This window comes from Falco punctatus (assembly GCF_963210335.1).
Source record: "Falco punctatus genome assembly, chromosome: 6".
Lineage (NCBI taxonomy): Eukaryota > Metazoa > Chordata > Aves > Falconiformes > Falconidae > Falco > Falco punctatus.
Window position 1 is genome coordinate 47,676,615 of NC_137585.1, and position 14,405 is coordinate 47,691,019.

Consider the following 14,405-nt stretch of genomic DNA (forward strand, 5'->3'; position numbering starts at 1 on the left):
CTCTCCTTCCCCTCCAGAGACTGTCTTGAAGGTCTTGGAGGGACTGTAAGAGGCTGCTGTTGTGGTCTCAATGCTGTTGAACTTCTAGATTTCTGCCTCTGTGGAAGAATTTCTTTTTCATTAATCTTGCCAGCAGAGAAACAGACTTCTGACTTACAGGATTTTTGTCTCTAACAAGGCACCGTAGTTCAATGAAGCCATGAAACTGTACAATTGCTCATTTGCTAATAGGATTATTTTTTTAATGCTTAATGACTAAGAAAATAATCCAAGAACATCACAGAAAATAACTTACACAACTAGAAATTGTTTTCTTTGTAGCAAAAGGAACATTATCGTTTGTGCATATATGCTGTCAATTCTTGGTGACACTTCAGGACTACTGTCGTAAATTTAGAAAATACTCTAGTGCTGATTTAACTCTCCTGAGATTAGCAGCCTGCTTTTGCCAGTGCTGATGAGTTACAGAGGGACCACACCGATGGTCCTGCCTGACATTCAAATACTGGTCAGGATCGACCTGCAGTGATCATGGCCCCTCATGGCTGGTTGCAAAAAAGCTACTGCTGCTGCTGTCAAGAGGCAAAAGAGAGATGCCATTTCCAAGTCAGGATTATAGCTCAGTGTCCCCAGAATAAGAAGGAGAATTTAAACTAACAAATATACAAGGAGGAACAGTATGAGGCCCTTTTTATGTTTTTCCCAGGAAGCCTGGTCTTGCAGATGTTTATAGTTTGGGATGTTACGTATCTGCACCTTTCACCATTTAGTCTAAGTGGATTTGGGATTATGCTGATTTATAAAGCCGGTCTACCTGAATCTTCTATGATCAGTTCATTTACAAATACTGAATTTCCTGGTAAGGTTGCCCTTAAGTGATGCTGTGGTTTGGGTTTTTTGTTTTGTTTTGGTTGGTTTGTTGGTTGGTTGGTTGGGGTTTTTTTTCTATGTAATAATACTAAGTGATTTCTGGCTGCTGTGGTAGTGCTTGGAGGAGGCTTTTGCTCAGGTGTGAGCACAACAGCTTCAAGCCCATTCAGGACCACTCCCCATTCTGTTCCCTTCTCCTCTTTATGCCCAAACCTTGCTGCTACTACTCTTGCAGAGCCTGGAGGAAAGCATTCCCATGCAAGAGTCACTCTTTTCTTTCTAAGCATTTTTGGGAGAGCATTAGCATGCAACTAAGTCTTTAGCTGAAATAAACACTGTAAAGACCAAAGAGAATACAGTTGCTACATTTTTTCTCTTCCAGTCAGAGAGCCTGAAAGAGCTTCTGGTAGTTGAAACTATCCTCATAGAAATATGGTGTGTTTATTTCATGATGTCTATCAAATAACACTATTTTTTTTTATAAGAGGTGCTTACGTTCCACTGGCAGATTATTTCAGTTTGGGCTTCAGGGTGACACATGCATGTCGGTAATTTTCAGAGGATTTCTGAATCAGCAGACCATTCCCTGCTGATGGCCAGCTGGTCTTTCTCACACCAGACTTTTTCCAATGAGCTCTGTCAACAAGACCTTGGTCAAGTGCCCTGGGGCAGTGGTGAGTGTAACTTCTCCAGACCTATTCATTGCACCTTCTTACAGTTCTAGAGGGAGTTTTTCAAGTCTTTACAGCAGGAGGTAGCAGTCCTTTCAGAAGCCATGTGCCAGAAGGTACCTTTCTCTCCCAAGTTAGAGGTTAAAGATGCCAATAGGAGCTCAACTGGCTGCTTTGCAAAGATTTATGTGACCAGTCATCAGAGCATCAGTATCTCATTGGCATTTGAGGCATCAGTTCTTCCTTTGTTCAGCATTCAGTGAGATCCCAGGAAGGTATACTTAGAGGTGTCTTCTCTGAAAATGCTCCAGCTGCAAGTGCCCATACTTACTGCACAACTCAAGCATGTCCTTGCTCTAAGGTTCTATGGACCGTTGCCTCTTCCTCTTGAGTATCAAATGCTGACCTTTTCCATTGGCACTGGGGTCTTTGCAGGACTTTGCCCCTGAGACAGTCACACTTCGGAAGCAAGTGGCCCAGGTGAGAAAGCGTTGAGATCATTTCCCTGTTCTGTGGTTCGAAGTCCACCTCTTCACTTTGCCATTGCCTTCAGCTGCAAGCAGGATGACCTGCAAACCACAAGCTTTGCAAGGAGACTTACTTCTGAGGGTTCTATCAATCTGATCAAGATTCAGATTTTCGGTCTTTTACAAATCCTCTTTCTACATCTGAGCTATAGAGGACAATATATCCTTGGATAGAAAGGATAGGACTCCTGCAAGAATTCAGCTGCTGGAGGGACTCAGAAACCTCCTGAAAGAGAAGGATATATTTTACAAAGAAATTTAGAGTAGCTCTTTTAGTGCAGAAAGATCTGGCCTAAGGCAGCACATATTAATCCATACTTGATACTCCTGAAATCAGTATGGTTTCTTCTGTGAGTAGAGAGTTGAAATGATCCATATTTGAGAAGCTGGTAGGAAGGAGAACAGTCTGTTTTGTGTAGATTGAAAAAGACACATCCTGTTGAGTTTGATCATAAATTTGTACATGTCAGTGAGATGTCAGTGAGAATTTTGCCTCCATAAGGTGAAAAATTTTACTCCTACAGTGCTACTTTCTAATAAAATCAGTGCTAATTAAATTTCCTCTCTATGTTCCATTCAGTTATCACTGGAAAAAATCAGCTGATTTCTTTTATTAGTTATTTCAAAGAAATCAATTGAAGACTTCTAATTGCCATTTTAAGTCACAAGCTTTTGACAATAAAGATTGTTATTTTTATTAACATTATCTGCTATGTCTAGCTTTTGCTTGCTTTAATTTTCATTGTCAAATTGAAAAATTAGGCTTTGCTACAGAGGGAAATTTATTAATTCCTGCCAACAATAGACGGGGGGGGCGGGGGGGGGGGGGGGGGGAGGAAACATTTATAAGGCTTCCTATCACTTCATTAACACTTCTCTGCTCTAAATGAAGAGACAAATGAATGAAACAATGAAGATGATGGGAAGCAGAATTGAAGTTGTGAATTCAGCCTTGTGAATTCCTCACTACTTTAGATTTTCACCCAAAGCAAGCATGCAGCAGCCCCTGCAGTGTCCAGGTCACCGAGCCTGGGGACATGAGCTGAATGTGTTCTGACTCTCTCAACCTGCATATCTGGATTTCCTTTTCTTGTAAATTAGGTGCAAGGTGGGAGACATGGAGAGTAACTGGGTCTTGGCTGGGCATACAACAAGAAACCAACCAGAGTTCCTGGCACTCTCCATTGAAATATGGCTTCTGTTGCTGTTTACAGCGTACTTTTTCCTTTTTCTTCAATGTCACTTTCTGTCATTAAGCTCAGACAGATATAGTACTGGTCACTTCCTACCCCAAGCTGTGCTTAGCATTGCTAAGCGTCATTAAACAGGTACGAAGGTTCGTGTCAGAGTTTCATTTTTGTGTAGAGGGTATCTGTAAAAACAGCACTTGCATTATCTGAATTGAGTGGAGATCGCAGGAGATACCTAGATGCATGGATGGGTGGATATGACAAGGACTTCCCCTTAGGGCAGATTTTAAAACATAATCAAACCTTGTCTTAGAGAAAGCTGTAGAGAAAAAAGGGTTTCTTGTACATGACTCAGTAAGCCAGCTGGCAGAGCCCTTGCACAATTTACAGGGTGTCATTCTCAAGCATCCTGCTTCAATGCTATCACACTCTGGCCTTTTGCTTGTCCCTGGGAACACAGGGATACTAATTGCAGTGTTTCTCTTGCTAGGTTATGGTCTGCTCAGCAGCCTTCAGCCCTGATATGACAGGAACAGCTTGAGCAAGGTAGAATAAGAGCAAGGTGTTACCCTGCCTCCACAGAAACATGTCTAGCCTTTGTATATAGCTAATGTAGGGCTGATTTCCTCAAGCATGTAATTAGTTACACAGGCATTGCCACTGAGCATACCTGCCTCAGCTTTTTTAATGCTATGTTACCAGGTTGCTGCTTGAGTTTGGAAATTAACTGTACTGAGAAAATGCCTTCAAAATTTGAGAGAATGAGACGTAACTTCCCCCCCCCCCCCCCCCCCCCCCCCCGGGAGAATTTTATTAAAAGGGTGTAGAATTTTAGGATATCTTATTTTTATTAACATTCTAAATATTTGTATGAGCAGTTAACATTCACCTATTTCAATGCAGTCATTTAAGGTCCAGGTATTTACAACTTTCAGTCAAAGTTCAATTAAATGCAGTTGAAGGGCTGGAAGTGACTGAAATTGGTAAGCTGGGTTCTTGGCATTTATAAAGGAATACACAGCAGAGGCCTGGTGGAAAAGCTGCAAAGACAGTCCATAGCTGCCTGTGTGCTCCCTTGTAGCCAGCTGTACCATGGCGCAGTTCTCCAGCATGCATCAGAGCATTGTAAAACTTGATCTAATGTAAATGTACTGCCAGCAGCTGTGACAGTTCATCCTCACAGCCTGGTGCTTTGTCTCATCTCTGACAGCATCTCTGATGTCAAACTTGGGTGAGGTGGCACAGGATATGCAGCTGTTGGTGAACGTCCCAGGTGGCAGGGTGGTGGGGTAGCCCTACTACAGCTGAAAAATGTGAGGTCTTATTGCAACTAAGGGTGAACCCTGTCTTCTGACAATGCTGTAAACAGATGTAACCAAGCCTCTCCCCAAGAAACCCCAGGTTTCATTTCAGAAGAGAGTTTTCATGGCAAAGCAGAACTTGATATTTCTGCTGCTGAAAGCTGTTCCTGCTAATAATATTGTCCAAGCTGGGAAGGGATTGAGCAGTATTAGATGGCATGATGGCGGCTTCTTCAAATGCTGAGAAACTTCTTTCTGATAATGGGAAGGTAACCAATTACCTAGCAAATGGCAATTAGTTTTGGAAAAAAGTTGGTGGGTTTTTTTTTTTTTTTTCTTTTTTTCTCTGATGTAGAATTCCAGTATCTATAGGATAATACCAGGCTGGAAAACTCTGTGGTATGAACTTAAAAATGATTTGATTTACAGTCATATAGTTTCAAAAGGCATTGTCTAGATGAATTTACTAAATACTTCCAATATGTTTTCATGGGTACAGTGATTTATTCTAGTCCCCATGAAGGACACCTGATTTCACAGCTCAGCTTTTATAGTAGCTGTACCACCTGCTGAATTCAAAGATGTAATTCCTAACAACAGTATCTGACAAATGAAGTTTCCTACAGAATCTTTCCTACCTGTGCTGTATGTGAACATTGTCTGTCTGTTCTTTAGGAGGAAATACGTCCGCAGTTTGAAGCCAAGTACTCCAAGAAAGAACGAATGAACCCCATATCTGGGAAGCCAGAGCCTTATCAAGCATTTGCAGATAAATGCAGCAGACTCATTGTTTCTGCATCTGGAATATTTTTTATGGTTTGAGAACTTTTATTTATTTACCAGCTGAAAAAATACAAAATAATATTACCTCTGCTGAGAGAGTATGGAGATATTAGATATGACTGCTTGAAAGCAAAATAAACTCTAGCATGTTCACCACAGGCTGAAAATCAATACATAGAAAATCACCTGAGTTTCTTAAAGTGCTACACTAGTTTACTCTTCATTGAGTCTCACAGATAGTTAAGTCTTTCCTTCAAGGCTATACGTACAACACTATATGTAGCAACACACATGCCAGAATAGTGACATTTTCACATTTAGGCGCCAGCTTCAGCTGACGGAACTGGCTCACTGATTTACTTGCCTTCCCTGTGTAGACAGTGCAGAGTGCTGGGGAGACATGCCAAGGAAGAGGCAGTTCTTTGCAAACTCTACAGAGAACCTAGCTAAGGTGCCTTAATGATGTTAATATGTCCTGGTTTTTCAGTGTATTGAGGAAGAAAGGAAAGAGGGTTCATACTCCTAATGCAATTGAAATGTAGAAACTGATGTTACTTGTGTAAAATGAGACATCTCCCCACCTTCTGAAGTGCAAAACTAAATGCAGCAGCGAAATCTCACCTAACAGAGAGATACATGCATTTCTGCTGAAATGCCCCCATCCTCTAACTTCACTGAAGCTGTTGTTACTCACTGTTATTTACATGACAACAGCAGTGGTATGACTGGTCTTGAAAACACAACTGGCCTCAACTCAGACCCTTGTGGAGTTTACTAGGACTTTTCCAGGAGGCTAGAAAATTAGATATATGTGTATAACTTCAGGAGCTGTGGAGAGCCAGGTAAATGAGCTAGCCCAGCAACTTTGTGTTTGAATGAGATGTGAGGGAACAGGGCAGAGGGCTTGCAAGAAACTAATGGCTTAAAAATTGTCCAAAGCAATCTTGGACAAGAAAGGCAAGAGCATTTTTGAGATGAACTGTGCTCTGGTATGTCAGGTGAATGGACAGAGAAACATAGAGAAACACTGGGCATGAGGAGTCAGGGTACTGTCTGGCTCAGCCCTTGAAGACACTTAGGTCTGCTCAGGACTGCAGTATCTGCTCAGAACTGATTCTACACCAGCAACATTTTGCATATTTTCCCTATATAAAAATATATTATTATTTTTTTTAAGGGGGACAGTTTTCACTTCCTACCTTTAGCAAACACAGTCATTAATCTTCTTAGCCTAGTGATAGATCTTGCTCCAAATGCCAGAGAGAGTAGCCTTGCTCTGAACTGCATGCACCACAAATTGTCTCCATAACAGTCCTTGAAACAGGACAAGGATTATGTTCACTGAAGATATTTTTTACTGTTGGCATAGCGTGGGCTTCCAGTGAGTTAGAAAAACTCTGAATTTTCCTCCATTCAGGTAAAAATATTCCTTAAAAATTATAGCTTTAAGCACAGGAGATATATGCTTACCAAAACTTCAAGCTAGAGCAGTTCCCAAAATTTCATGGCATTGACTCTCACAGTGCAGTTACTAATACACCTGGAACCAGATTAGTGTTTCCCTGTTAACAAAGGAAAGTGGTCCTTCCCCTCAACACTATGCAGGGAACCCAGAGAGAATCCTTCACATTAATGCACACTTTTTCTTCTGCACTGGGATTATGTCAATCAATGTTGTAAGTAATAAAACATTAAACCAGCTTGATTAGTATTCAGTGTTTTCAAAATAATTTTGCCTATTCAATTAGCTTAGGTGTATTTCTGGTTTGATAGGTTTAAGCTGTCTGTATGTAACTCTCCTTATCTAATAAGCCCTGTGTCAGAGTTTCTATGAGATGAGTCACCCAAGCTAATTCCCAGCTGTTTGTCCTTTAGAAACCTTGCTAAACTCTGACGTAAATTGGTCACAATGGAAAACAGTTGTCATTTAGTACTCAACTGTTGCATATAGAACATCAAGTAATTTAGCATCCTGGCTCAGCTGCATGGCTTTCACATTATAACTGTCACTTTTGCTGAAAGTCTCATCAGAGAAGAAATTACAAGGGCAATTGAATTTGTTACCTTGTTGAGGTATGAGGAGATAGAATCTTTCCAGATATCTTCCCTAGATAGAATCTTTCCAGAACTGTAGCAAGAAACAACTTGCTAGAGTACATTGTCAGGGTTGTTGTTGAGGCAGTGCTTACAGATGGACACAGTTTTTCCTGTAAGTGTGAAGTCCATCAGAGCACAAAATCCATCCCAAATGAGACATCATCAAGTTGGGACATCAGCCTGGGACTAGCCTTTGCACATTGGGGAACATGCGTGCAAGGAAAACTTCTAATTCCCAGAGTTGGCAACACTGTTTCCCATATTAATACTAAGGAAGAGGTACATTTTCAAAAAAATGTTTAAAACTAAAGATTATTTTAATATGATTTCAAAGATATTTTTGACTATGGAAAATAAAAATGACTTCACAATAAGAATATTCATGTTGAAACCTTTCTCTGAAATCAAAATGGATATATTTTTCAAATCTTGTTTTGTTTTAGTTTTCAGATTTGCAGGAAGAAGTCAACTCCTGTTCTATTAATGTTTTCAGATTCTCCTCTCTCTCTCTCTTTTTGTTTGTGGTTTTTTTTTTTTTTTTTTTTTTTTTTGTGCCCCACCCGCCCCTTAGATCTGTGTGGTGATTGCTGCTGTTTTTGGAATTGTTATTTACCGTGTTGTGACTGTCAGCACTTTTGCTGCCTTTAAGTGGGCTTTAATCAGGAATAACTCTCAGGTTGCAACTACAGGGACTGCAGTGTGCATCAACTTTTGCATCATCATGCTACTAAATGTGGTGAGTAAAACTAACATATCCAAAGTTATACCTGAGCATCAGATCAGCCTGCAGACCACTGAGTGCTTTAGGTTCCTTTTCCAGCAGGAATGGAATGTCTTGCTAAGCCAGACATGGCATTATTTTTGATGGACATAAATGACTGTAAAGTAATGTACGTATAAAGTACAATTTCAAACCTAAAACATAATGAAAAGCACGTTTGAATGTTCTAAAAACACGTCCATACTCCTGTTTTAGCCTCTGCCTGTTTTTTCCTTTCGTATGTTTGCAGGTTTCAGTCTATTTCATTAATATCCTCCTTTTTAATTAGTGTTTTGGTTTATTTTTTTTAAATACAGTGGCCAATCTTAACTCTTACCTATACTAGTTTCAGTAATTCCAGCTTCAGTTTTCACGATAGTTTACCAGTGAGGATATGCATATACAGACATAATGTCCATTTGTAGGAGAACTTCCTTGGGCTGTAAACTTCACAAAGCTTCAGCAGACATGACTTGTTCCATGAGTTGCCTATGGCCTTTGCCAAGATACACCAGAGACATGGTCTGGGTGCATTGTAGGGGGGCTGGCTAAGGTCAAGTTATTCTTGTGAACTAATTTGGAACTAGACTTGGGGCAAAGACAAAAATGGAATTTCTATGTGGTAACAGCCCCAGTAAGACAGCATAATATAGATTAGATAGGGAATGAGTTTCGTCCTTCCATCGAGATGCAGATACTTCTGTATATTGCTGTGATAGCAATATGTCTTCCATTAGTTGCTCTTGCCAAGAGGTATATGGCCTTTTAGTATCAGGTTTTTGTCAACTGACATTATAAGAATGCATCTCAGGGAGGAGGAGGAATCAGCCTACAAACCACCCAGGTACTGGAGTCAGGGTGGGGTATCTCTATCCACTCAGAAGGAAGCATCTTCTCCAAAAAGCATGTTAGGCTTTGCTCCAGCAGATATGCTGACTGACTTCCCGGGGGAAATATGAGATGTTATTTCAGGCCTGCACATTTTCAGGACTGGAGACTGCTTTCTTTTCTGTGCAATACCCAAGCCTTTTCATAATCTAAAAATTAATTTTAACAGTCCCTCATTTATATAGCAGGAAATTCCAAGAGGCTTTTCTGCAGGACTTCATTTCTCCCCTTGGCATAGGCAAGACTGTATTGGTGGCTAGGACAATCTGTCAAGAACTGTCGACTTTCCTGTGTTTTCCCTAATGTGGGTCTGTAGGTTGGGAAAGGACAGAAAGAAGAGGTGGAAACTATTATTCTGTCTGAATTAGTACCGAGGGCTCTTTTCTTTTATGTTATTTTGATTTATTGTTTGTTGTCTGCAGCTTTTAGGGGTTTTCTTTAATCCACCTAGAGCACACAATAAGCACAAAAGAAATAAAAAGAAAACTAGATATATCTATGTCAGTACAACATCCATTTCCAAGCTCTCAGTAAAAGTCATTGTGTATGCAGTGAAGTAGCAACAAAGAAATACTGCACCAAAAAAAAATTGCTTGGTTCTCAAAGAGTTTTACAGCTTAGAGAAATTTTTAAAATAATGGAAAATGGCTTGAAGGTGCCTTTTGAGAAACTTTGTTTTACTTCATAAAATACATCAAATAAGTAGAGCACTGCAAAGGTGGATTGCTTAAGCTTTATACTTATTACCATGCAATAAACACAACAGCCTTAGATCTGAATATAACTCATGGAAAAAAAAGATCCCCAAAATATGAAACCGCAGGAGTTTTTCAAAAGACTTAAGAACAATCCCTCACTTCCCATGATGGATTAATGTAGTTTACCAAAGGACAGTAATGAGATTTCTTTGGGGAAAAAGAAACCAAACAAACCCTCCAAAAGAACAACTTTTTTCCCCAGGAGCAATTCAGGTGTGACTCAAGAAAAGTAGCAGGAGAGCAAGTAAATATGCAGTAATAAAACCTGAATGGACCTAGATGTGTATAACAGTAGGGAATTCACTTCTAGGAAGCCTGGAAAACTGCCAGTGATTGTGGTATGAGATGGCAACCTCTCTAAGCATCAGGGGAAAGGTCTAGACCACAAGTAACTTCTAGACCGGATGCTCTGAAAGCTAGGTACTTAACACTGACACATTCATCATAACAAAAAAAAAAAAAAATCACCTTCAAGCATAATGTGTCTCCCAGATAATCCTGCAGTCTGACCTGGGAACAATCATTAGCTTTACCTTGGTTAATAAAAGCTGTTAATTCCAGTGATATTGCCCATAGAAAATATGAACACAGAGCAGAACATGATCCTAAACATGGTGCCTTGGGACCAGTAGCGATAAACAGCAGTTGCAGATAATTGGATACAAGCATTGTTAACAGAACCTCTAACACAGTCTTTACTGTTCCAGGAGGAACAGTGACAGAATACAGCTTTGATACCCGCTTCTGCAGAGCAACAAACATTTGTAAAACAGTACACTCCCTGCTGGGATCGGGATATAAACCACCCAGATATTTAGCACTTTTACAGTTACCCTTTTGAACCTAGAAGAAACCACCTTTTTCATTACTTGAAAGAAAACTATTTACTCCAGAGGCAGCAAAAAGCTATTCTAAGCAAGAAGTAGTTGTTAACATGGATGAGATAATTCAGGATGACTTCAGTTCTTAACCAGGCAGTTTGATCTGTAAATTGTACATAATTCAGTTTAAGCAAGAGTTTATAAGGATAACTGAAAATGAGAAGAAACATTGCTGATATGCACTTTAGGAGTAAGTACTTCAGCCTGAAATATGAGGAGCTTTGTATCCCTGTAGACATCAGTGAGTTAAGGACATCTAGCGTTTTGTGGGACCAGGATCCAGACTCATTTAAAGAAAATGGAAATCATTGCATTCATTTACACTAATACTGATGGTGGCAGTGATGTACTTCATAGGTTCAAAGCCCCTTCACAAATACTCATTGTGAAAGCCCTCCAAGTTAGTTTTTGTAAGCTTTATGAACTTAGCAGTCTCCCAGAGATTTTGAGAGCATGGTATCTGCTAAGCACAGAAAGTACCACTTAAGATTTATAACAGTGCCACTAACTAAGAGTAAGAAATGCGTCTGGTGATGGGGATTACGAAAGACTTTCTCTGAAGTGACCCTGTTTCCCCAGTATCTTCTCTTTCAAAATAAAAAAAAGATCCCAAACAAAACCAAAAAGCGCAAAATACCCAACATACCAAAGCATGCTCTTACTAGGGTGATTTTTTTTTTTTTTTTTTGTGAGATAAATGTTCCACACGTAGCTAAAACAAAACTCCCAGTTGTGCTATTGTTCTGCTTTGGTTTTTTTGGAAAAGTTTTCTCACGCTTTTTTACTGTGTATGTAAAATAGGAACAGTGACAGCAATTTTTTCTCCATAAATTGTGGATGAAAAAAGCTTAGTATAAGTTTTTAAAATATTACTGTTCCTTGTTTGATTATATCATTATTGTATTATTACTATATAGTTTTATTATCATCATTATCAGAACATCACAGAGATTATCTGGATGTCAGATTTAACATATAATGAGAGCAGTTACTCTACCTAGAAGCAATTCTTTATTTTTGAGCTGGTCACATATCTAAGAGGCTGTTTCTTCTGTTACAGCTGTATGAAAAGGTTGCTCTTTTCCTGACAAATTTAGGTAAGCAACGTTAAATGCAAAATTGAATGATATTGTACTGATTTTTTTTGGTCCCTATACTGTGATAGCATTCATACTGTCTGTATAAATATGAAAAATCCTGATTAATTTGCAATCTATAGGAATAATGTTTTTCTGAAGTTTATAATAAAAGAGTATATAAACTAAGCTATAGTGCCATTAAATCAGTGGTGAACAACTATCGCCCACCTACCATGACTGATCCTTGTTCCAAACCATTATCTTTTAAGAACTTAATAAAATTGTAACCTTGGAAGAAAAAACATGAGTTTTCAGAGAGACTGAACACTGTGGTGGGTTGACATTGGCTGGATGTCAAGTGCCCACCAAGATGCTTTATCCGTCCCTCCTCGGCAGAAAAGGGTGGGAGAAAATAAGATGAAAAAAACCATGTGGGTAAAGATAAAGGCAATTTAATGAAGCAATAGCAAAAAGTCACATGTGCTGAAGTGAAGGAAAACAAAAGATGTTATTCTCTGCTTCCAATCAGCAGGTGATGTTTGGCCACTTCCCAGGAAGCAGGGCTTCAGTACACATAGCTGTTGTTCCAGAAGACAAACATCTTAAATAATGATGTCTCCCCTTCCTCCTCCTTTCTCTTAGCTTTTACATCTGAGCAGACATCATATGGTACAGAACATCCCTTTGGTCAGTTTGGGTCAGCTGTCCTGGCTATGTCTCACAAGATCTTGCCCACCCCCAGCCTGCTGGTGAGGACAGGGAGAAGGCTGGAGAAACAGCCTTGATGCCGTGTGAGCGCTGCCCAGCAGTAGCCAAAACCCTGGTGTGCTGTCACCCCCTTTCTAGCTGCCAATACAAGCACAGCGCTATGAGGGCTGCTGGGGGGCTCAGCCAGACCCAATACAAGCACTCACAACCCTTGGGTTCTGTGAAGACTTGGAAATGGGGGAATCATATCTGGAAACCAAATTCATGGCTTGAAGCAGGTACTTATTGACTATCAAATATGCGTCTTTAAAAGGGGCAGTAATTTGGAGGCAAAATAACTGATTTATCAGCTCTACCAACATCTAAATTCTAATGATGTTCTGAGTTGGAGTAATCTTTTCAGCTCACCTATAAAGGTGATCTTTATGCTAGAGTAAGGACAGCACGTACTCTCACTGCGGTAGCAATCACTCATATATCCATGGTTCATGCAGTCTCTGGAGATCCTAATCATGCTGGAAGATTGCAGTAGTTGGCAGCAATTGGCAAGGGCTCCTTGGTGTCAAGAAACCTGAAACGAGACTCTTTCTGAAGGCCTATTAAGCAAACCATATTATGACATGTGTAGAAGTGGTTTGAGGAAATTGATTTGAGCTTCTGGATATCTCTGTACATTGTTGATGTTCACTAAGATATTTTTGGACCAGATGGACAGATTTTTGTGTCTGATCAGAGGAAACACACAGCTGATTTTAGCTAGTGTCAGGGCTTTTCTACATCTAGGAAGTTATAGGTGATATGTTCAAAGCACATCTGTGTAAGATAGCATTTTTTTCTGTTGTTTCTTATTAGACTGAGAGTCCTCATTTGTATGCTGTAGATTTAAAATATTTTTGCCATCCTGTACCCATGGAAAAGATACCCCCTAGTTACAGCTGAGCAATATGACTTTCAAGTGTGTGATTTGCACAGGCTATGCCCTTTTACTACCCGTAACACCATGGGGACAGTAAGATACGGTCTAGAGACTTTGAAGTTTGATTACTTTCTGGCAGGTTGTCTAGAAGGTAGGTCTGCTGCTTGTAGCCTGTGCAGAAAGAACGTGTATGAAAACTCAGTGGGTCAAACTGTTCTGACCCTTTTCAGACTGGATGGCCTGAGTAGCTGATTTCATTTGAATGATCTTTATCAGCATAATAAGCTCAGAGCTGGATTGACAGCAAAGCTACATTCAGGACACCCTTCTTCAGCCTTTTCATGACCTTTTTCTGAGCTCATGTCTGTGTTCCTCCAAAGCTTTTCCGTTGTCCCTAATGGGCATATGAGCAAAGCTTCAGCTGCAGCAGCTTTGTTAAAGCCAAACTTGTCCTTCCCACCAACTGGCATCAAAAATCCACAATGTTCTATTTCCTTCTGCTTAGCTGAAAATGTATGTACTGGCATACACACAAACTTGTGTTTCTTGACAGGCATTTCCAAATCACTAACACAGGTGTTAATTTATGGTTTGTCTTATGGTTTTGTTGATGCATCTGTTTGAAATTTCCTCCTGGGTAAGGCAGCTCTAATTAAAGAGAATCTAGTTTATTGTTCTTTCTGTACTTCCAGGCCTTTACTGGGGCTCCTTTGGAAATAGTATATGAGTACTATAATTACAATACTCAGAATCACCATTAGTAACTCCACTTCTCTGATTACTCCTGTTCACAGCAATGTCGACTAATAACAAGCTCTTTTCAAGTGGAAAGTAGTTCCAGGACATGGTACTGATGTGTTGGCCTAGAAGTTGTTCTATTAATATCTGTCTTGATATTTCTTTAGATGGAGATCAAGGGCCTAGCTGAAGGGAAGTTTCTTTCCGATTTGCCTTACCCCATCCATTGCAAAATATT

At 39.9% G+C, this 14,405-nt stretch overlaps 1 protein-coding gene across 2 annotated transcripts in view; it reads left to right on the forward strand.

The window, feature by feature from the left end:
- Nucleotides 1-14,405, forward strand: part of ANO4 (anoctamin 4) — a 227,652-nt gene that overhangs the window by 188,620 nt on the left and 24,627 nt on the right. For both annotated transcript variants that reach the window (XM_080394147.1, XM_080394148.1), the window contains exons 17-19: nt 5,235-5,375; nt 8,011-8,175; nt 11,787-11,823. In XM_080394147.1, the coding sequence (XP_080250273.1) occupies nt 5,235-5,375; nt 8,011-8,175; nt 11,787-11,823 (343 nt within the window). The remainder of the gene's footprint in view (nt 1-5,234; nt 5,376-8,010; nt 8,176-11,786; nt 11,824-14,405) is intronic.